This window comes from Dermacentor variabilis, chromosome 3 (assembly GCF_050947875.1).
Source record: "Dermacentor variabilis isolate Ectoservices chromosome 3, ASM5094787v1, whole genome shotgun sequence".
NCBI lineage: Eukaryota > Metazoa > Arthropoda > Arachnida > Ixodida > Ixodidae > Dermacentor > Dermacentor variabilis.
The window spans coordinates 43,889,262-43,913,095 of record NC_134570.1 but is presented as its reverse complement, the minus strand read 5'-3'; the positions used below and the strand labels follow the sequence as shown (position 1 = coordinate 43,913,095).

The 23,834-nt window shown below is 48.8% G+C and overlaps 1 protein-coding gene across 1 annotated transcript in view; it reads right to left on the bottom strand.

Annotated features, from left to right (window-relative positions):
- LOC142575474 (uncharacterized) overlaps window positions 1–23,834 on the bottom strand; it is a 369,458-nt gene that overhangs the window by 80,818 nt on the left and 264,806 nt on the right. Inside the window, exons 6-24 of the mRNA XM_075684869.1 lie at window positions 23,478–23,609; window positions 15,878–16,000; window positions 14,127–14,381; window positions 12,168–12,290; window positions 11,077–11,199; window positions 10,847–10,969; window positions 10,198–10,317; window positions 9,157–9,288; window positions 7,927–8,046; window positions 6,857–6,979; window positions 5,969–6,238; window positions 4,062–4,190; window positions 3,474–3,581; window positions 3,246–3,368; window positions 2,650–2,778; window positions 2,321–2,455; window positions 1,436–1,693; window positions 596–724; window positions 371–508 (exon numbers count right to left, since the gene is read on the bottom strand). Of these exons, the coding sequence (XP_075540984.1) occupies window positions 371–508; window positions 596–724; window positions 1,436–1,693; window positions 2,321–2,455; window positions 2,650–2,778; window positions 3,246–3,368; window positions 3,474–3,581; window positions 4,062–4,190; window positions 5,969–6,238; window positions 6,857–6,979; window positions 7,927–8,046; window positions 9,157–9,288; window positions 10,198–10,317; window positions 10,847–10,969; window positions 11,077–11,199; window positions 12,168–12,290; window positions 14,127–14,381; window positions 15,878–16,000; window positions 23,478–23,609 (2,793 nt within the window). The remainder of the gene's footprint in view (window positions 1–370; window positions 509–595; window positions 725–1,435; window positions 1,694–2,320; window positions 2,456–2,649; window positions 2,779–3,245; window positions 3,369–3,473; window positions 3,582–4,061; window positions 4,191–5,968; window positions 6,239–6,856; window positions 6,980–7,926; window positions 8,047–9,156; window positions 9,289–10,197; window positions 10,318–10,846; window positions 10,970–11,076; window positions 11,200–12,167; window positions 12,291–14,126; window positions 14,382–15,877; window positions 16,001–23,477; window positions 23,610–23,834) is intronic.

Sequence of the window (23,834 nt, the reverse complement as noted above, 5' to 3'; positions counted from 1 at the left end):
ATACGTAAATAAAAGAATGTTATGCAATTCGAAACAATTTGTGACTGGTCACCACTGGGCTCCACATAGGACAGAAATGACAGAGTCACTGCAACCGCAATTGCATGACTAGCACAGTAATGTCAGTTTAGTAGTGTTGCCCGTCAACGTAACGCAACAGCCCGAATGTAAAACGTGGGTACATTTTGACTATTGATGCCTCATGATTGTGCCCTCAGTGGTTTTGGCGTGGCTTTAAAATGCGCTGAAAACATGTTGGGCCAGCAAAAATCTCGAGAATAGTTGAATATGTCTAATAACTAGCAATGATAGCATATGTGCTGGCTTCCACTCCTTGCAAAAATTTTAAGAAAGCATGAGAGAAGCTTACGAATGGGTGAACAGCCTTGTCGAGGATTTCCAGTATATCCCGGTGCACAAAGACACTGGTACGTTCCCACCGCATCGCGGCACTGGGCATTGGCACCACATGGCGAGTACTCGCTGATCTCTTCACATTCGTTGATATCTGGAAGCACAGTGAGAAACTCTCAGCTCTGCAGTACTTTCTCGTGTAGGTGTGATGAGAAAAAGTTTTGACATCGCCGTGACTCACTTCGGCAAAACCCGGTGGCCTCTAGAGTGAATCCCTTCGGGCAGATGCAGAAGCCGTAGCTCGGGCCAGTGAAGATGCACTCCTGGTTCTCGGGGCACGGGTTTGTGGTCGAGCAGTTTCGACTGACCACTGTGCATGAGAAATGGGGGAAACATTTTTTTTCACTTGAGAATGCTACGTATGGCAAATGTTACCAACCAAGCAAGGTTCTTGTTAAGGGAGCGAACGACACACCTATGCTCACTTTAAGTTTGAGGTTTGTTTTAAGATGAACGCCATAATCGTTTGGTGTAGCTGTAGTCATAGAAAAAGAGGAGCTCTACACACAGTTGCAAAAATAAAAAATAAGGAAAATATTAACCATAGGCAACACCTTCCTGCATATTTATTCGCTCATTATTTTAGTCAAACTTCCGATTTTATTGTGTTACAAATTCATCAAAGCATACTATTAATGAAAAATGTAAATGCAGGGAAACCCTGCAGAGCAGAGATGGGGCTTTTACTTGTGCACTTTGAGCCTCGGTCATATAAGGAAGAAATGAAAAGACTAGGTATAGTAACACCTGAACATTAACAAAAAAAAAAAAAAAATTAAGAACCCACAGAACATAATTATGACACCAGTATGAGAAACATGAATTTCAAATATCAAGTGTTAACAGCTGGCAAACATCAACATCGTCTGCATTTCCCTTACTTCAGAATAGCTTAAGTGCGGACAAATTGGGTCAGAGTTTGCGTTTCAGAGACAAATGAATTATGTAAGCATTATTTGCAACATCTACAAGCCGTCATTAACACGGAGCACTGAGTTTGAAGTGACAAGCGCACACTTACTTATGCAATACTCTCCCTCCTGAACAAAGGGATGCTTGCAACCGCAGACTCCCTTCTGGTAACGGTCCTTGACGCAGATGGTGTTTCCAGGACACTGACTGTCTTTCTGACAATCGATCTGCTCCGGGTAGCAGGAGGTGTACGGGTCGCCGACGTGACCACGTGGGCACTGGCACAGGTAGCTGCCCTCCAGGTTCATGCAGAAGGCGCTCAGGCCACAAGGGGAGCTGGCTCTGAACTCCGAGCATTCGTTGATATCTGGAACAACAAATATTGAAAGACAATTAAAGATAAGATGTGAGGTAATGTAAGATTTCCAGTGGGGGTATCGGGGGAGGGAGTGGGAGAAAGCAAGCAACCACGCAAATGTGAGACAATGCTGAAACAGAGTTCAGAACGGAAGCTGAACCTAACCAATATTCTTATGTGTCAGTCTTTACATGTTGTTTTTAAGAGAAGAAATGGTATGCATAAATATGACTGTTAGATTTATTCACTTTTTTCTTTCTTGAGACAAAGTGGCAAACTTGCTACAATTAACTGTCATGACAGTCAGCAGTTAAGGAATGTTTATGTTGACTCAAGCTTTGGTACTTCTGTGTTCAGCACACTGTCAACGACGCACATGATGCTTGTTGATTGTTTGTTGTGTTCACTGACAAGTGAGGAAAAGAGCATTATCTTTTTGAGGTTAACAGCATGGGACTGAAAAGGTTGCTTAAATTCATTCCTATACGATTAGAAATTTCAGATATTGGTACAATTTCATAGGCATCATCCTATAAATTATCCACATATTTTGTGTTTCATCAATATCCCTCTGCTAGGTCACTACCGCGTGCTTCAAGGAGAGTGACATCTATACTCAAAACTACTCTCACTTACCCCTGCATCTAGCAATCGACGTGTCATACGTGAAGCCTCGCCGACACACGCACTGGCTACGTCCATCCACCGATATGCACTCCTCGTGCGGAGGGCACGGACGGGCAGTTGAGCAACCGTGGATGACTTGTTGTTCTGCAGAAACACAAGCACCATCAGCAAATTCCAGTTCAATGTTTGAAATATGTGTCAACATAAAAGCATGTTCTGCCAAATCACATCTCTTGATAGAGTTATGACAGGTAGTCACTATAAGTTAGAAACAAGTTACATGTGATCGCAGTTGGAATAGCATAACGACGAAAATTAAAGGAGCCAAATCGCCTCACCTTTTGCCAAACACCCTCTGAAGGGGTCACCTTCGAATCCATGTGGGCACACACACTCGAAACTTCCAGGCAGATTGCGACAGAGGGCACCCTGGCCACAAGGTTGGGTTCCAGCACATTCATCGACATCTGTACGAAGAGAATTCGGGACCAGGTTGTTGACAACTCATTCAAAGAAAAGACACAGTCTTTACAGCCAGCCAACTTCCTTAAAAACCCTGGTTCAAGATACCAGAAGGAACATCGCTTTGATACCAATGCCCATAAGCTGGGAAGTTGTCAAGAGATAAAAAGAACCTACGGCGTAGTCAGCTAATTTCTTTACTGTCACTAACAGAGGGGTTTTAACATCCAGAAGCAATATCCAGGGTATTAGACACACAGGGCGAGATGCTCTGAATTATCTTCAGCTGCCCAAAACTCTTTAAGGTGAATCCAAACCCGTGGATGTGGGTGTTACTATGCTCCATTTTTATCAGCACGTGACAGCCATTGCCAAGGACCGAGCCTGTGACCACATGCCGCTCAGCAGCAGCACACCACAGCCACTGAGTTAAGTTAGCAGCAGCCACAGCGAGAAAGGAAAAGCTGCTCACCAACACAACCGGGAAGGCTGTTGCTTTGACCGGTGAAACCGTGAGCACAGACACAAATCGGCTCGCCTGCATGGTCAAGCTGGCATTTCGCGTGTGCGCCGCAGAAGATGTCTTCGCAGGGATCTGCCGAAAGGAGAACAAATAAGAGGATGTGTGCATAAAAACAGCTTCTATAAAGTGTTTTGAAATACTGAGAAGAAAAAAAAAAAAAATTTTACGTCAACTTACGTCGGCACTCATTTCCGAAGTTGGGTGACGGGCAGTAGCACTGGTGGTCCCTGCAGACAGCGTGGTTGGGGCAGGCATCGTCTCGATCGCACTGGACAACTTGAACACCTGAAGAAAGAAAAATAAAAGAGAATGTTTGATCTGGTTCCTTACGATGGACTGAGCTGTTAAAGGGAATGCACTGCACTTTATTCCTAATCTAATAACAATCCTTTTTTATCTAATATGTCCAAAGCAGCCCATAATCGAGAGAGTAGTCCTTCGAAGACAAAAACAACGAAGACAAGAAACTGAGGACAAAGTGGACAAATCGGTGCCAAGGTGAAGAAACTAAAGAAGAAGAAAAAAAGTAATAACACCTGTCATCCCACATGGAAATGGAAGCAACGGGTAAACTACAATAAGTTGACCTGCTGGAGGGCCAAGCAAACAGTTTCATTCTGAAATATATTCATTGCTCTATTCACAATATACAGGATCTCGCCACGGGTGTGATAAACGTCAGTTTATGCTGTAGCAAAAAGTGCACCAAACACAAAGCTCTGCAAAAATAAAAAATAAAAAAATGAGCGGTGCATAATAGCTTACAACGGACAGTCGGGTCTCCGGACGTTCCTGGGGGGCACCTGCAGTGGTAGCTCCCGGGCGTGTTCGTGCAGACGGCCGATATTCCACACTTGCCGTTCGGTCCAAACGTTTGGGCGCACTCGTTGATATCTGCACATCACGCGTTCAAAGGATTATTATGGCGCACTTCACGCCGTACGGCATGCCGGCGCCAACTTATCGAGTGCAAGAAAGGCGCGTTTTATTTAGCCATGAGAGGAAACAAAACAACTAGGGCTCGCGATATACATGACACTTTACCAGATGCGAAGCAAACCGGTAGTAAGTATTTTTCGTTGTAGGCGAAGAGGAATCGACAACTGAACGCTGGCATGACAACTCACCCGGATCATGAACACTAGACTACACGGGTAACCTTACGCAGAGATACCAACGGCCCTTCGAATTAGCCCGCCCAAAGGGGGAAAAACGAAACTGCACGATCAGGGCACGAGTACTGCGATCCCCCACAAGTGCCAACTACTTACAAGGACAGCCACTGATTCGGGCATCACAGTACCGCACACAGGCGCACAGAGAAACAGCGACTGCCTGTTTCACAGGGCCCAAACGAACACAAAAGCCAAGCTTGCAAAGATTGTTGTAAACAAGCGAAACTTTACGGCGCCATTCGTCGCAGGCACAGTGTTTCCTGGCGATTTTACGTATTCTGTCGTGCGCAGAAATAGTACACTTCCTTCGTTAGGACTACAGAATAATGGGTAATACGCCGACTTAAAGTCTTTATTATTAAGGCCCAAAACTTTTTTTGTTAATTTAAAGCAACTGTTCATGTGTCGCATTTTCGGCCGCAGTTGCCTCAGTGGCGCAACAAAGCCGATCCCGTTAAAACCCCTTAAACTTCGTAAAGTAGTGACACTCTCCTCCTACTCCTTTACACCTCCTCGTTTATCCTCTCTTTCACGCTCCCTCCTCGACCGTGGTGCCGCCTGCACTGCTCGAGCGTAGCAACGGCGCCAGCATGCGCTCCTCGCCACTCCGTAGACGCTTCTCGAGCAAAAATGGCGGCGATGCACGGCGCGAGGGCCCACGTGATGCTATTAGGCCAATAGCGACGCAGCGTCGTCCAGAGCGCACGAGGAGGAGGCGGCATTTTTCAAAGCGTGGCAGTACGTTACGAAGTTTAAGGGGTTTTAGATCCCGAAGATCCTGTTAGATTCCGTTGGTGTCATACACGAATCAAGACTGTTGCTCGTGACCTAGAAACAGGGCGAATAAACGAATTAACCTTTCGTATAAATCAATTGAAAACAATGTCCAAAATTTACTGGTGCGCTCTGCAGCTGAAACAATCGCGATAATGTTGTCTTACGAAAAAAACAAAACAATGAGAGATTTTGCAAGTAAGCTTCACCGCAGAGCGCACTGCCGCATCGCTTTGTGGAGAAGCTCGCTTGCAAAACTCGCTTGCCAAGTGTGCGAGAAATTTCCAAATTTCCGTTAAAAAAAGTAAAATTAATAATGAAAAAAAATATTTTCAGCTAGCCGTCGTACACTGCAATAAAACTGACCATCAACCACGAGAAACATATGTATTTAAAGGCCCTGTTCGGTATTCAATGTCGTCGCAGTGAAAATGCCCCTTAGAAGCAACCAAGGAATTCCGCAAGATTTAATTTCAGTCATATGGCACTCTTACTTTCAAACACTATAGCCTTCCAGACATTAGGTGCCAGGTTGATGCGTTGAGAGGGGTTCTATGCACGCCCTCTCACGACTTTTTCGGAAGGCTTTCTCACCACGTGGCCTCCAAAAGAAACCTGAAGGAAATGTTGCGTACGTACCCCAAGACTGGGGGCACAACAAGAGAAATAAATGCTTTAGCATCTAGAACGTCGCGACGTGTCCATCCGCGCATGCGCACTGACCGTGACAGCGCACGCGTCCGTTGCCGGAGTAACCAGGAGGGCAGGAGCAGGTGAAGCTTCCCAGGGTGTTCGCGCACAGCGCGCCCTGCCCGCAGAGCCCGCTGGGCCCGAGCAGTCTGTCGCACTCGTTGACGTCCTCGCAGAAGCGGAACGGGTCGCCCGTGAATCCCGGCGGGCACGAGCACCGGTAGCTGCCCGGGGTGTTGCTGCACAGTGCGCCTTGGCCGCACAGACCCGAAGGGCCCTGGTGGACGCTGCACTCGTCCACGTCTGCGTGTACGGAAAGGGACGACGCCGGACTCAGACGGGTGTGGGCCGAGCGTGCGCGAACGCCTCGCTGCGGTGTTTCCGTAAGTTCACGTTCACTCCCCTCCTACGCCCACCCCTAGGCAAACGATATAGACAACAAGCTGTATAGACCAGTAGAGGAAGACATTGTATGTAGAGAGCACCTCCTCTCAGAAGTATGGCGTGTGCTTAGAAACAGTCTAGAAGATATCATGGCGACTACCAGGGAGATCTTGATGGAAAGGTCGTCTGCTAAATACATTGGCATCCGGAAGAAGGCGCTTGCTAAATACATTGGCTCATCCACCTGCTGAAATTTGTAAGGAAGTGAATAAGTGGAGCAATGGTCACCTAGACATATTCACCCGCCATCGCACCCTCCTAGTCTGGCTAGAGCAGACGCTTTAGCCAGACTGTGCAGCGGCTGCTAACCAACCGCAATCACAAACCTCTACATCCCACAAACAACCTGCTTATTACTGGACAGGTCTCCCGTTACGCTTCGTGCGGTCTTTCATACACTTCGCCTTCCATAGCTGCGCAATTAAGGTACATCTCGGGCGTTCATTGCAACTGCAAACCGTTCATCCGTGGGCTCACCTATGCATCCGGCGCGGATGTTGGACGGGTTGAAGGTGAAGCCGACTTCGCAGACGCAGGCAGCCTCCTTGCCGTTGGCCTGGCAGGTGGCGTGGCGGCCGCACTCTACCATGTCGCAGGGCGCTGCAAAGAAGGAAATAGGCGTCAAGAAAGGTCTATCCCGACTTCTCCCTCGTGTTTGAACACACGCGCACAGCCAGGCACGCTATGCCGAGGGGCATTTGCTTCCGTTCATAAGTTTTTTTTTCTTTACGCAGTCCTCTGTATGAGTCGCGTGCTCGTGACATATAACTGATACGAAAAAAAAAAAGCAATTGACGTCAAGATAAACGTTTAGTGAATCTAGCACATTACTAATCCGAGCAAGTTTGAGCAGCTGCTTCTAAAGATAAACTCTGGCATGTTCTACACCGCGGAGGCCACGCGATTGGACAACAACTGAATCTAAAGAACGCAATTGTAAACAAGTGCTCTCACAAAATGAGATATAAGTATGCGGTAACATGCCACTCCCTCGCAATGAGGTTGCCGACTCCAGTCCAAATCGCATTATCCACCACGACGCACCCACACCGTCTTCAGTTCTTACAGAGCGAGGTGTCACCTAATAACTGCAGTTCGTTTCGAACAAATCGCAGCCTTAAAAAAAAAAAACTGCAGTGCAATATTAAATGTATAGTTTGCTGATTGAACGCCTCGTATACATGGCTGAGCACGGAAATGGATAATATATGACACCTCGCATGCTATTCGCGACTTTCTGATCACTTGTGCCTTTGAACGGGTGTGCGCAAAAAGCCTGAAGAGTTAATGTATATAACATGCACCTTTGAGATTCTAATGGCGTTGACGCGGCGATTTCACTGATAGAACGCATTCTGCGGCTCTCGCTTGAGCCCACCAGCGCTACGATCGTGCGTGAGGACACCGTGAGGACACATTCTGTTTACTTCCCGCTTGAGAATCCGCCAAGCAAGTTAGAAAGCAGCGCGTTTATTTCTTTCTTTTTTCTTTTCATTAGCTTACCATCGCGGTATACTGCGCGCAACTAGCAAAAGATGCACACTCACAGACGCACGCCTCCTTGGGGTTGCCGATGAGGTGTTCGGGGCAGTAGCAGCGGTAGCTGCCGTCCGTGTTGGCACACTTGGCGTTCTTGCCGCACGGGTTGGTCACACACTCGTTGACGTCTGTGCGCATGCGCGCAAAGAGAATGAGCATTTAGAGGTGCGTTGCCGCTGTGACGCCTCCGGTTGGCTAGTTAAACACCACACCGCGTCAGGGCAGAACTGTCCACGTCTTTAGAGAAAAAAAAAGGGGGGCACGTAGACTAAACGTACGGATATTATAACAAGTACTAAATGATTCTGGCACTACCTATATGGTCTGCTTGTCAGCTGATCTGCGTCAGCGGAAAGACTTAATTGGTCAATCAATAAGGTGAATATCTGAGCTGAAGTTGCCGACGGATTTTTTTCTTTTATTGGCTATTCGATCGAGTGATCTTTTTTTTTTTCTTTCTAGTTATCCCATAAGAACAGCGCGCCGCTGTAGCTTACAGTCGCCGTGTTCTAGCCTACAACAGGTAAACGGATTAATTGTGACGCCGGAGGAAAATAGTTTGAAAGTAAACGTCGCTTTCGGCGTGACTGAAACATAGTATTGTCCTAACGCATCCCACTTCTTCGAGGGTCAGCCAAAACTTAAGCTCTCGCTTTCTCCAATCCTGCGTTGTCGCTTCAAAAGGAAAGCAAGAACCTGTCGCACCTAGGATGACCGCTATAGTGTCGTTAACATTGCCTCATACATATTAGTAAATTATATATTTAATAGTTATTGTCAAACCTGAAAAAAAAAGAAGAAACAGGAAAACGCAAGCGCAACAAAACTTCAGATGAGCAAAGTAATAAGCAAAACTGCATCACTTAGCGACTGGTCACCGAAATATTCCACGTACAGTTCGCGGCAAAAATGAAGCAGAGCTGAGCGTTCTTACAAAGCACCATCAAAGGGGTTCCTGCTTTGAAAAGGCGCGCGTTTGGCGGTATGTGAAGTCGACCACTAAAAGTTTACGGACCACGGGATCGGACAAAAACGTCGAACGTCACCGCAGCCTCACAACGCGCAGCCCGGTATATTCGCATTTCCAGCCTCTCCTACGTAATATGCGAACAGCGCTGTGACGTACGGTTCTACTGACTACTGCCACGTGCTGCTCGGAAAGTTCAACGTTTTCCCGAGATTCCGCGGTCCGTAAACGTTTGTGGTCGATCGCAAACGCCAGCCCGCGCCACACGTACCTCGGCAGCGGCTCTGCGGCGATGCGTGTATCTTCTCGTATCCGGGCTTGCACTGACACAGGAATCCACCCTCGGTGTTCACGCAGGCCGCGTTTCGACCGCAAGTACCGCGAGACAGGCACTCGTTTCGATCTGAAATAATAATCGAGGGACAAATAATTGACGTGATCAGTCTCAAGATCATTCAATGACGCGAACGCGTGACACGTTGCCAGGTGACTCCGTCGAGCGCGCCCGCAAAGTACGTATCTCGGACTTCAAAGAAGCAAAATCAAGCCCCGTGAACGGGTGACGCATCGTTGTCTGTCCCGTGCTCCTCATCTTCGAGGCCCCCTCCAACGACCCGCCTCATTGATTGCGAGCTTCGCTGCAGCGTTAGTCATATTGCAGTGAAACCAGCTTGCCGTAACCTCCAGCTGAGACGGTGAAAAGAATTTGTAAGCTGCTAAACATAAATGTGAAAATCGACGGCAGCGCACAAGAACGTAACTTTTTATAATAGCGTCGCATACGTTCTTTTTTTCTTTTTTACTTGTCGTTATTGAGATTAAATGCCGAATTTCTTTTGCGCACTCCGAAAGTCCTAGCCAGCACTTGATCGTTAAAACACGTTTTAAGTTCACATAAACAGTACGCCGTGGAAATAGAATGCGAAGGAGCCACGCGAAATATATGTTTGGCTGTAAAAGCTTTAGGAACGAAATTCATATATTTTCTTGCTACTTGTTAGCGCTAAACACCTAAGGCGGAATCACGTCTTCTGTAGGTGGGCTTCGCCTGTTACAACTGCGTCCGACGGCGAAGAAACATTTGACGAACGACAACGACACTGAAATACCCATCATACCAATACTCGAAAACAGCGCGACGCGTTATGAGCTGCGCCGTTGGGCCATGCCTGCGGGCCGGGGCGACTGCCCGCGCACACCCGGCGTCTAGTACTCCGTACGGTACGGTACCAGGCGACAATACCACGTAGTACCAAGCGGCACGTTGCGCCACGTAATGCCAACAAAGCTCGCGTAGCGGACGTCTGCTCACCGATGCACTCCTTCTGGTTGGGCGACACCTGGTATCCCTTTTTGCACTGGCAGAAGTTGTTAACGCACTCAGCGTTCTCCGTGCAGTCGTGGTACGTCGTGCACTCCACGCCAACGATATCTGCGGAAGGTCACGCAAGTGCGAGACGCGTACGAAGAAGTGAGAAACATGGAAACAATTAAGTGAAGCTTGTGTCATATAATTTGAAGTAGCTAGAATAACAAACGCAACAGCGTGGCGTCCCTGTGCTACGCCTGTTCCCGATGCGAAGAACTGCGGCAACAGAAACGGTATCGTTTCTGAATTATTCCCGTGGAGCTGGTATTCCAGTGAAGTACTGTGGATATGTACTTAACGGCACGAGTACCAGAACGCGTTATTCAAAATAGGAAATATATAAAAAATATGTGAAAAAGAGAGGATTTGCGTTTCTTTCTAGCCGGCCAGAAGTACAGGCTCTCCAGCTGGACACACAGCTCACTGAGCCGCCAGGCGTAAACGACATGTCACGAGAAGCGCTATGACATGGCAACAACACAAATCATTGCATTGCACATACTTTTCTGCGTACACTTCTCATTAGAATGAAGTGCTAAGACTACGAGAATAGCGTAAAACAGATCACAGGAGAAGGTATAGTGTCTCTCACCCCTCTCGCACGACTGGTAGGCGTTCCCGGTGTAACCCTTGGGGCACTCGCATCGGTAGCTCCCGGGACTGTTGTAGCACAGGCTTCCGATGGCACAGGGATTCTGGGCGCACTCGTCCACGTCTGAATTCGGGTGAGGGAGTACAGAAAAAAAAAGAAAGGGCGAGGCACATTTGAGCACGCGGTTGGTTTCGGCGATTCCGAAAGAGGGGAACCTGACGCGCACATACCGAGGCACTGAATCCTTGGGTCCCCAGAGTAGCCCTCCTTGCAGGCGCAGTGGTACGAGCCCACGTCGTTCAGGCATACCGCGTTCAGGCCGCACGCGGTTGGCCTGGAGCACTCGTCCAGGTCTGCATCGCAGGGTAGGGAAGAAAAAGGTTGAGGTGGCGGTATTTATAGAGCTATCTATTTTCGCGTCTTCTAAGCCGGAATATTATTTAACATGGCTCTTATTAGCGTAGGCGCGGGTATTATATGCCCGTCAATTAATTCCCATGCCAACGCAAAAGGGCAGTGTGTAAAGTTTCGATTTTAGGTAGCCTGGGCCTGTATATAAAAGAAAAATGTTCTTACAGTAGAATTGTTTGTAAGATCAGATGCTAGCCAATCACAATGAAGGATATATCATTATCAAATGCTGCCGGCAGCACTTGCGAAAAAAAATCACGGTGAATTCGGTTCCCGGTGCGCATGGCGAACACGCACACCGTAGATCTGGCGAAACCGTTTCCCAAAAAGAAACGCATCGATACTGCCGGTGCGTATAGTCGACGGACCGAGGTCAGTGTCCACAAAATTTCTTTTACGCGCGAACATTTCCTGATTGGGCGGCGTATGGACGTGCGCCATTCACGCTATAGCGATAAGCGTGATAAGGAGAAGACCGCCGCAGGAATTGCCAATCGATGAAGGCCATCACATATTGTAAGCTTTGTATACTGGAAGGATGAGCTTCTAAAAGTGTGCTTGAAGAATATCAGAAGTGGGGCCTTAGGTACGGATCGATAGAGGGAAGTCTCTCATGCGAATAACCATACTGATTTGAGTTCCCGAGTGGCGCGGGATCCGGCCACGCTGGTTAAAGCGCTAACGCTGTGAAACTTCGTGCTACGAGTGTGTCTATGTAGATAAGTAAAAATTCCGCTACACGGGGCTGCAACGAAGTTTGTCCACCACGCGCGTCGCACGACTCTTTTGCAGCCGGCCTCCAGAGACAAATGGCTTCAAAATATTTACATTCCTTATCAACGTGCACGTGCGAACGCGGTTGCCTGTCTTTATTTGTAGAGTAACGTGTGCGGCGGCGCGTCTTCCTCACCGTGGCATCCAGCCGACAGTTGTGCCTCGCCGATGTATCCCAGCTTGCAGCGACAGAAGTAGCTGCCCTCCGTGTTGGTGCAGTCGGTGTTGGCACCGCACGCGTGCGGGCACTCGTTGATGTCTGCATGTCAGGAAACGAAGCCAGGGCTTCAGCACATACAGCGGCTCCCGAATCGCGTACACGACGCTCCTGGTTAAACAGTACTTACTGGAAGCCTGATTATGGATTCGAGATTTTATTTCTTTCTTTTCCTTTTTTTCCCCAGCAATTTGTCACTTCAGTTAAGAAACAGTTAATCTAAGTAAACTCGATACACAGCTAAGGCGAGGGTTACGTTAAGGTAGGGTATACAACCCAAGGAGCGTCAAAAAATGTGTGCGAAGTATGACAAGATTGGTGAGTAGTAATGATGCTTGACTAGCAGCCTAAGGCGGATATAAGGTAAGGTAAACTAATTTGTGGTTTCAGAACCGAAAGTTGCATAAATATATTTTTGTTCTTTCAAAGCTTCACAGACATGGTATGGGAAAAAAAAGGAAAATGAAAGAAGTGAGTTGTCAGTTTAGACGCCGTGTTTTCTTTTTTCTTCTTCGTTAAGGTGCGCGTGAGACCCTTAAAGCGATGAAATTTAGGTCTAAGTGTGGTAAATAAGGTTAGCCAAAGAAAAAATCGCGAGCTGCTACTGAGATACTAAACTATAGATGAAATTGTGCACAGGACAAACGATTTTCCTTACGTAAATAACACGGCTACACAACACGCAAGGGCGACTAAACTCGGTAAGATAACACGCGAAGCAAGTCAAGTTACACGTGCTTTGTTCAACAACCCATCTACTTCATTAAGACACACCGCACCCCACCTTCAGCACAAGCGAACTCTGTAATAATAGCGTATTATGGACCACAATGGGATAGTGGTTCGACATTCCTTCTCATTTTAGCGTGTTTCGCATCTCTTCGTACATCGTTTCTCGTTCTCTTTTACATACGGTGTCCTCGAAGAACAGCAACAACAACAAAAATGAGAAAATGATTAGAAGTTGAGCGAGAGAAAACAGTTTGCATCACGCGCGCATCCGCCGCTAGAGAGACCGACGCGGCTCCGCTCACGTGACGCGTGCTTGGCCATTGCTTGGCAGATGGAGGCGCGACGGAACAATGGCGGCCACTTCACACGCGCTTTCGCTTTCAGCTTTTCGGGTGTCGCCTCGTCTCGCGGTCGCCGGCTCCAATTAACGCGAGAGGGAATTCCTTCGCGCGTGCGCTTTCTTTGTCCTCTCTTCATTTTCCCGATTGGCGAGGTTCGTTATGCGCTTCGTTCCCATTGTTAGCGGAACGCCATCTTCGCCGCACGCAGTGCAACAGGCCTTGAGCCGCTCGAGCTGGGAGGCAACGCGGCGGGACGCCGCGTATACGTCTGCTACGATGTACACACGCAACCGCGTCGTCTGCTACCAAGCGTGAACGCGTCGTGCGCTTCCGTCTGCTACGACAGGGTTCGCACTGCGTTGTATGCGGTTGCCGCTGCGTGCCTGCCTGGACGTAACGAAACGAACCAGCTGGAAAATAGAGTTCGTGCATTGCACTGATTCGAAAACCTCTTCGGGGATTCGATTCGCAAGACGGAAGGGCGTGAGCTCAAACCGCGCTCGCGAGAGAAATAGTTTCCTCTGTTCAGTATCACTTCTGCTGACAAACAAACCGACGGACGTTGCAACTTCAGCGAGGAGTGCGTTTATGATCTCATAAATGTTTGTGATCATTAAAGAATCACTGACACGGCATTTTCTACTTGTAAAAGTTTTATGATGATAATGACACTTGCTAAGTGCCTTCTGCTTATACGTGCCGGAAGCCAGTGGTATGAAGAGTTTCTAGAACGTCGAGAAAAGATGTGCCGGTGTATACTTTTCTTTCCAAGTCAACTCACTGTAAGTGGAGCAGGCTCACTCACCCTGGCAGGCGATCTTGGGGTTTCCGGTGAAGCCGGGCGGACACTGGCAGTAGAAGCTGCCGGGCGCGTTGACGCATGTGGCCCGCGCGCCGCAGGGGAAGTGCGGGTCCAGGCACTCGTCCACGTCCACGCAGCCGTGGTGGGCGCGGCCGGGCAGCGGCTTGTATCCCGGCCGGCACTCGCATTCGAAGCCGCCCGGCAGGTTGTGGCACACCGAGTTGGCACCGCACGGGTCGTTTCGGCACTCGTCGACGTCTGTAGCCGCGGATCATCATCATCATCATAATCATCATCATCATCATCATATGTCGACTGCGAGGATAGGGTGGCAAGAATTCTAGCCACCCTAGCGGGGATACTTTTCTGGACATTGTTAAATTCCGCCATATTGTGAGCGCTGATTGGCCCGGAGGGCTGCTACGCCCTCCCCGATTGACCCGAAGTGCCGCCATTACAGAATTCGACAATATGGCGGAATTTGACAATTACCAGCGTAGCGTTCCAGGACGAAGGGCTCTCCCAGCGATCTCCAGGTATCCCAGCTATCGCACATTAAAGCAAACGCACCATGCAGGTTTTAATAAGTAAAATGTTCTGTCGATTTGCGTTTCACGTTCTACACTGTTAGAAGGCACAGCCAAGGGGGCTTCGAATTTCTCATACACCCTCATTCACGCTTACGCTTTCAACGAGCATTAGAACCGAGGACAATTGAAATCAGCGAGTCCCATTGGCGTTTCCAATGGAGTCGATAAGGCTCGCGGATTTCGGGAGTCTGTGCTTTCAATTGCCTCTGAAACTGCGCGTGGCGACAGAAGCGTGCAGTGTGTTGGAGCGGAACGAAACAACAACAAAAAAAAAACGATATTTTTGACCGGAACGAGAACGTAACCGAAACGTTGTTTATTATTTTGTTTCGGAGTGAAACCGAAATATTTTGATCGGTTTTCGGTTCAAGGACGTGAGGCAACGACAACCGACTTCAGGCAACGTCAGAACTAGCGCGCATCCCAAGGGTCCGCATAAGCGCGTATCTCTGACAGGGATAGTGCGAGTGATAGCCGATGGAGCAATCCACTATAGAGTCTAGAAGGTTTTAACCCTCTAGCCTCTGTAGTTCCACTAATTTAATCCTGGCGCTCGGTGCCCCAGCAGATCGACATCGTAGCAAAACCCAGCGCTTGCGCGTTGAAGAGCTTATCGTTTCTTTTTCTACGGGTACAACGTTGTGTTAACGAAGTTTGATCGTTCGTTTAATGTTCGTTTAAGTTGGCTTTATCGGAACGGCGGTCTCGCATTTCGGCGAGTACACTCAATGACAGTTCTGAGATCCTGCTCGGTGCCTTGACTCAAGGCACTGGGCATGATCTCAGAATTCATAACTCACTTATTGACAAAAATAAGTGCTACGTTTTTACCTTTACCTTGCTTCGTTATTTTTTTTCGTGCGACCCAAAACCTTTATGAACCTTTACGGATCGTTGAGATTCTTTTTTTTCTTCGTCCCGGAGCAGCTACGGAACGCAACATTATTTCAGTGGAACGAAACTAAAACCAGAACGAAAAAAAAACCTTTCCTTCCGACACCAACGGACGCCCGCACATGTGCGTAAAGAAACATACGCGTCACATAAAGGTAAGCGTATGTGACGCATGTGTTTGCGTCATACGCGTCACATGCTCGCCCGTAGAGTACACGGTGCAGCACCGGGGTACACGCGTCGTATATACGGCAATGTGTGAGTACCCACCGTGACACTCGATCGTGGGGTCCCCGGTAAATCCGTCGGGGCAGACGCACTTGTAGCTGCCGGGCACGTTGATGCATTGGGCGTGCAGGCCGCATGCGTTGGGGTCTTGGCACTCGTCGATGTCTGCCAGGAAATGTGCAGGGGGCACGGGAGGTGAAGAAAAAAAGAAAAGGAAACGAACAACAATCAACAGACGCATATACGTCGTGTCAGTGACAGATTACGTACTCTTGTTGTGTAAACACGTTGAGTGGCGCCGAAGCCTACGTAATTTGCGATTCACTATGCCACGTGCCACGGCCTCGCTTGGATTTGCACTATAAGCTTCAGAAACGGTTTGCCAACACGCAAGGATTCATCCCGCGTCCTCGTCCAATGATCGCGCCAGACGTGCTCTCGTAAAGAGAAACTGAGACAGTTTTTGACAGTTTTTAAAGACTATCTGTGGACACGTTACCGACCACTTTGCATCAATACAGGTTGTTTCTTTTGTTTGATAAATAATAAAAATAATCAGATTACTTAGGTAGGCCATTAATGTGCGCGTAGAAAGCATAATCACTATGCAGAGAGCTTGTGGTATAATTCCCCCACACACTCTATGCGCGAATCACTGCGAACTTTTTTGCAGTCTGACAGCATAAGTTTCCGGAGTGTCGCGTCCCGTATATACGAAACACACCGCTTCCTCTTTCTGAATATCACTTGCCGTTGTTAGTTGCAGCGGGCTTTGTCTGGGGTTATGGAGCTTAAAGTGCGTGACAAACTTGTGAAGAGCTTTAAGAGGACGCTAAATGAAAACTCTGAATCAATTTAGAATGACTACGCATTGTTTTAACGCTTTGTTTTTCGTTAATTTTGCTGTAATAGTTTCATTATTGGAAAAGAAAGTGCAATGAAAGAGTTCTTTTTATAATTTAGCACCGGTACACTAATTTAAATGCTTTCTTTTTCTTTTCTTTCTTTTTGTATTTGGGCCTTTGTAGCTGAGTAAATGTTACTGAACTTCCGTCGTCGGGCCTCTTATATAGGATACAACGTAGTCCCTCATTACCGACAGAAAATGAACTTTGCCCGAGTAGACGCTGACAAAATTCATGACGTCACAGCGAACTGCACGATATGAGAAGTTCAAGGCGGGATATTGTGTATTGTCGTCTTTTTTGACTTACTAAATCTCTATTCACGGTAACAGATTCCCCCCGCCTCTTTTTTTTCTCTTTTTCTTTACAGCGAAGCTGCTTATGAGGGGGGGGGGGGGGGGCTTGGTTCTGGCGGATCTCGTCTCCGTGGGCATAGACCAACAATTTTTCATACGCGGGCCGATCCCGAAGATAGTGCAATACCGAGCCGACCCGCGGCGGAGGTGCAGTTCGCCATTAAGGGTCCACATTCACAGCTTAGCTGGCCATCCTCCTTCACATAGTTGAAGGGCACTGACTTTCTTTTTTTTTTTTTTTTTGTATTGTGGAACGGTAATTTACAAACAGGGCTCAAATTATTTTTTTCCCCTTTGGTGTACCATTAAAAGTGTCCGAGAACGCATTTGAGCGCATTTGGACGCATTCGAAGACGGAGCCAGGACAAGCATAACGGGTTCGTTGACCTCATAGAGCGGGCGCCAAGTTCGCTTCAAAACAACGACGCACTCACTCTCGTCCGCTTTGTCGCAAAACGGAACAAAAGCGCCGACGAAAAGCCGTCCTCCGGGAAGGACGCAAGAGAGCTCGGGCCTCGAACGCGTGCATAATTTGAGGAGAAGGAAAAAAACGCTCAAAGTGAGAGCGCATAAAATTCTCTACTCACCGCGTCGCGCCGTGAAATTCGATTACAAAGAAGAATAGGAGTCGTGCCTTGAAAGCTCGCGTGTGCCTCTCCCATGTATTTTCTTTATTATTTCGTTTCTCTCAGTGCAACCTTCTGCTAGCGCTGTGGCGGTTGTAGGCCCGAACAATTGAAAAAGAAGGCGGCGCGTCTGTGTGGGAGTTCACAAAAGAGTCTTCGCTTTGCCGGTGGGTCTCGGTTACGTTGCGCAAGGGCGCAATTTGTCTCCGTAAGTACGTTTGTGTGTTTACGTGCGGCGGCGGGGCAGTTCTTGTGTAACGCGCTCCCACATTGAGAACGAGCGTACGATTTGCTCGCTTATACCACACCGCGCATTGTTTTGTAACCCCTCCGTCTTCTCCCTTTTCTTTTAATCGTTTCCCTCTGAGCGCTTGCGGAGGAATCGTCCGGGTCGTCGTCATCTCTCTCTCTCTCTCTCTCCATCTGCTGCCTTCGCAAAGCACAACGCCGCGTCGCGGTCTACATTCGCTACGCATTTGGAGGTGAGTGATCCGACTCCGCATCGGTGAAACTGCAAGATGCTTTCCCGCGCTTCTTCGTTTTTCTTCTTCTGTTTTCTCTATGTTAGCGCGTGCGTGTGTTTGTGAGCAAGGCAGGGTGTGTATGTGTGTGAAAGAGAGATAAGGAGAAAGTGTGCGCGTGTGTGTGTGTGTGTGTGCGAGTTTATGGAAGGGCAGCAGGGCTGTCCCACGAGCATCGTCCTCGCGGCGTCAGGGGGTCGCACCTTTCGCGTTCTCAGCCATCTTCTTCGCGCTGGATGCTTCGCAGAAAATCAATTTCGCCGGTTATGAACCAGATCGGAGCGGCCGAAATATGAAACGGCGACGTCTCGCTTTGGGAGGTGCGTAAGGTGAGTGCGAACGCCAGCAGGGGGTGTGCTGGTACAGTACGTGTCTGCCCGCGAGCGGATAAAATCGGCCGCAGTTCTTTCTTTTTTTACACTGTTAGCTTAGTTTGTTTCCTTTTTTTTTTTTTTTCGTCTCGGGTAGCAACGTCCGCCTCATCTTTCTCTTGTCTCGCTGCTCGCGGCTTAAAGCGAGAGTGCTTCGCCGTGACCTTGAGCAAGAAAGAAAGGGAAACCGCATGCTCCACGCGCGTCCTAAGCGATGGTGGCAACGGCGAGCAGACGATAAAGAAACGCTCGATGTGGACGGGCAAGCCGATACAACCGCCTGAGAATGCAGACGATCAAAGACGCAGAAACAGAAGAGAGACGTATGTGTTACGTGGACTCCGTCTCCTGCTGAAAGTACAAGGTCGCCGATGCAACGGTTTTCTTATAGCCGCACATATGCTTCAGCTGTGTGTATACTTTCGGTAATGGCTGGCGCCGACGCAGTCGAACAAAGGAAGAAACAAAGTAACGACCCACGGACGGAAACGTACGCTTCAATTATCGGAAGCTATGCTGTTACGTAGTTTCTACGAGCTTTCAGGTAAAAAAAAGCAAGAAAAAAGGGGGGAAATAAAAGAAATAGAATAGAACAACAGGCAGGGACGAAAACGCCATTTTCTTTTTTTTTCGCGGTACACGTGGCGAGAATTCCGAGAAGACATTTCTGAAAAGAAGCACCTCAAGCGAAGAGGAACCGCGTAAGGCGGTCGTGGTGCCGGCCGACAGAGACGACAGAATGATATAGACGAGGCTGCTGCCGCACAGGTGCGGTTCGCGTAACAGCCGACAAAGAATGTGCGCGTTCCCCGGCTGCCTCTCACTTTCCTCAGGCATATTTATTGCGTTATTCCTCGAAGGAAAAGAAACAAGCGTTCGGTGGCGGCAGGCTACGGGTCCCCGAGAAAGCAAGAAAAAAGAAAAACAGACAAAGGAAAAGCAAAGGGATGGCAGAAAGGAAGTCGGGGAGGCTCAAGGATGTGCGTCTCGCCGTCTGGCTTTCACTTGTTCGTCGAGCAGACGACGTGTGTCCGTTGGTTGCCATACATTTCGCACTTTACGCCTGAACCACTGGCCCGTATGTCGGACGATCGGGACAGGACTGGGATGACAACTGTGCCACGACGACGACGATGACGACAGCACGTTGCCTCACACCACAGAGTTTCCCACACACACACACACAAAATTATTATTAGAGGGAACTTTCGTGCTATTGTGTCTGCGGTAGGGCCGCAACTATTGCGGTTTTTTAGCCAGCATGGAAATGATAAGCATTACACACGAATCTACCTAAATGTCGTCCTTCTGGCTTTGAACTGCTTTGTGACTTTGCAAATTGATCGTATTAAAAAAAGAGAACAGAAAGTTTGGAATTGGAAGAGCGAGGTGGCTGACAGCGATCGTCGAGCTCCTAGAACGGAATCCGAACTACAGACGCGAGTCCGGCATACGCGGTTGCGTCAAAAATTTGGAGGACGCCTAAGCTTCGAGCGCGATAGCATTCAAAGATCCCTGACTGCTTCTCACGCTTCCCTTGAACTGCAGCTTATGTAACCGTAATGTTTACATGGAAACGCTGGCGACAAACGCTATGCACGAAGGCGAGCTTTCTGGTAGAAACGCCGCCTCTTGCGTGGGCCGCGAATGCGCGGAGGCGAGCGCCATCTGGACGGCGTCGTACGTTGCGAGGAACCGTGATCGGCGCGCCACCCTATGAATGGTAGAAACGCTGAAAAAGGCGTTTATGTCGGAGTTTCCGCGAAACAAAATTATGTCGGTTTCTCGTGTACTCAGATTACAATCCGACGCTATCATGTCTGCAGGTTGCGTGCAAGTTGTATACTTTACGATTTATTTTACGCATTTGACTTTAATAAATTCAATTAGCTCAGTAATGTCCTTGCGCTACACGGAGGGCCTGCGTGGTTGGGTATGCGCGGTTCGGGATGCTTCTCTTTCCCTCAAAGACGCTCGACGCTGCACGTGGCACGTGGCGGATTTTCTGCGACACGACGCCCTTCACGCTTACGCGTTAAAAGCCTTAACAAGCCGTGTAAGGCCTGTAATGGCATCGCGCAGCTGCCACAACACTGCCTGTAAGGAGCAGCGCCAGTTAGAATTACATCAGTTTCAGGTTTGAACATTGATATCGTTTTGCGCCTTTAATATTTAATAGTCTGAGGAGAATTAGTATAAGAACCATGTGCTGCAAATGTTATGTTTATGACATTTGTATGCGGGCTGCCATTGTAAAAAAAAAAAAGAAATCTGAAGAATAATTTAGCTAAGAACGTAACATCTAGTTTGAGAAAATTTGGCGGTTAATTACTACATCATCTAATCTGCATATACGGCATGCATAAATATAAAGCACACATATACCTAGGTATACAACGACGGCGAAAATTCGTCTGGAGTGTCTATAAATTACTATCCCCATAAAAGAATTGCTTTACGAATGCAACGATTAGCAATGATTATTCATGTATGCAAAAATTAATTGCCTTCACGCGTTTAAAAAGGTATGATTGCTTCAGCATGTGGGAAAGGTAAAGCGCAACAAGTAACGCTACAAGGACGTGCGAAGACACAGGCACGAACACTGGACAATCCATGCACCGATAATTCCCACGGTGTAGCTCAGCGATCTCGGAGCCAGAGTTCCATCTTGCAAATGTTTTTGTGGGAAACCACGTGTCTCACCCGCTGGGGACTCGGGACTGGAATTCTGCAGTATACGGTAAGCACTGTCCTCTGGCGACTGCTTCTGCGCGGCAAACGTGATGGTGACGACGATGAGACGCGCTACAAGAAGCCACGAATACTGGATGAAGTATACCCTCGACAGCTTTCAGGCTGCTCAAAAAAAAAAAAAAAACACCAAGAACTCGCATACACTGCAACATGCAGCGATTTGCAATGCGAAGTAAAAAGAAAGAGAAAGGAAAAACGACGAGGAGGGATTTCGGGTCGCATATATATATCTTCGCTCGCCTCGGGTGGCGGCTTCGACGGGCCGGGAGGCGCGTCGTGTAATCCTCGACGCCCTACGCCGGCGCATGCTCATATACGCAGGTGCCAGATTATTTGGCAGGTATAGTAGTACGCGTGCATGTGTGCGTGTGTCGCGGCAGCTGTATATGCTACGTATATAGCACGTGTCGTGCGCCTCCTGCCAACTCCTCCCGCGCCTGATAGATAGGCAGGTGGGTGGATATATATATATATATATATATATATATATATAAATAACACGGCGGCTCTCCTCACGCACAAGATAGTCACACTCCAAGCGTTGATCCCGTGTGCTATGCGCGTGTTTGTGGTACGCGCCTGGCGCGCGTATCGATCAATGTCTGCTGGGTGGCGCCGGGGAGCCCAGCTTCGCACAGGGCAGCGGCGCGTATACACCTCCACACCCTCCTCTGTCCGTGCGTCCCTGCACGTCTTCGACACAGCCGACGTGCCCTTGAACGAAGAAGCCAGTGGACTGGGAGCGGTGTGCGAGACACCCCCCCGGTGGCCTGACGACGTTATTAGGGCCGTGCTGTTGAGGCCCTTCGTCCCTGGTGGGGGGAGCACGCCGACATTCGCGAACGTGCTGCGATAAGCTTCGAGGCGAGGAGACAAGAAGATGACTCCTGGCCGTGTGGCGTGAGAGGGAAAAAATAAAGAAAGTTGCGACGAGGTGGACAAGCTATCTGCGTTTTGTCTAGCCTGCACCTTGCACTACACTGTTTCCTTTCTTTACGGGAAGGCTGTTGGAGAGTTGTTGGGGGGTTCTCGAGTCGACCTTGCAGAACGCCCCAGAAAGCGACGATGTATAGTTGATCAAGCAACGCGTAAAAGACTATAACGAACCGAAGATATACGCAAAGGATATGCACGGCAGCTGTCAGTTGTACACAAAACTGGACAACTCTGACAACTGCACAATCTCATATACTCCCCAAATGAGCACGACAACCGCCGTTGTTTTCGGAGTCGTATTGCGCATCTATACTTTCTTCTCGGACGTCCGTTTTCTGGTGGGTTTCAGATTCCGGACGAAACGGCGCGTCCTAAACAACATAAGACTTGCACGTTTTTGAGCCGACGACGCTACGCGACAGGGCAGAGCTCGCGTACATTTTCTATGGAGAACCGTATATATAGTGCATGCAGCTTATATATCGATCAAAAGACTCGCGTACTGACGTTATCCTAGCCGTAAATCGTTGCACACATATGGCACAGAGAGAAACTAGGCTTTGCCTCCATCCGCTTATCTCTGGCAACGTCGTAGGTACCTGTGAATATGACCACGATACGGTGTTCGTGACGTCACGTGAACGCCCTAAAAGTTACCTTACCAACCTGGAGCTTGGACACACGCGTCGATAGAAACAGGAACTCTGCGGAGTTGTGCAGAGTGCGCTGCTAGAAAGACACGCCTCAACCTGCTCCGTTGCTGTGTTGCTGCAAGAGACCCATAATGGGCTCGCTCGCCGACCAGTGGCATAGCCAGGAATTTTTTTTTTTCGGGCGAGGGGGAAAGTGGCAGGGGAGGGGGTTGCACTTAAGCGGAGGAAGAGGTGTCGTCACACATCGCTTTACGTCGAGCCGAGGGCCGCCTTCAGTCCCGTCGAAGCCACCGCGAGTCCGCTGGCGTTGGATCGCGTGCTACGCGGTGGCCGCGTTTCCGCGATGGTTATGCGTGGTCTCTTCATCCCGCAAACCTGTTACACGGCGATCTCGGGCGTAGGGTCACGTGACCCGCAGGCGTCGTAACACTGGCCGACACGGGGCGAGACACTGAGTGTGGTCGCCGGACCACACAACGCACGATCCGCACGTGCATGTTGTGAACACTCTTCTTACCGTTGCAGGCCACGGTGGCGTTGCCCGTGAAACCTCGCTGGCACTTGCAGACGTAGTGTCCCGGCAGGTTGCAACACTCGGCGTTCTCCACACACAGGGCGGCCAGCGCAGGGATCTCGCACTCGTTGATGTCTGCGAAGAGAGACAAGCAGGAGGCCGCCGTTACGTATATATAGGGCGCTTGTGCGTATACGTGTTTCAGTCGCTTATTAGCTTGCGTGTAATAGCTCGCCTAATAAATAGCTTGCCTAATAAATTAGCTTGCATGTAATAGCTTGCATGTAATAGCTTGCCTGTAATATATGATTACTTCGTTCGTTTATACTATAGACGCTGTAAAAGCGTGCCTGCCTTCCT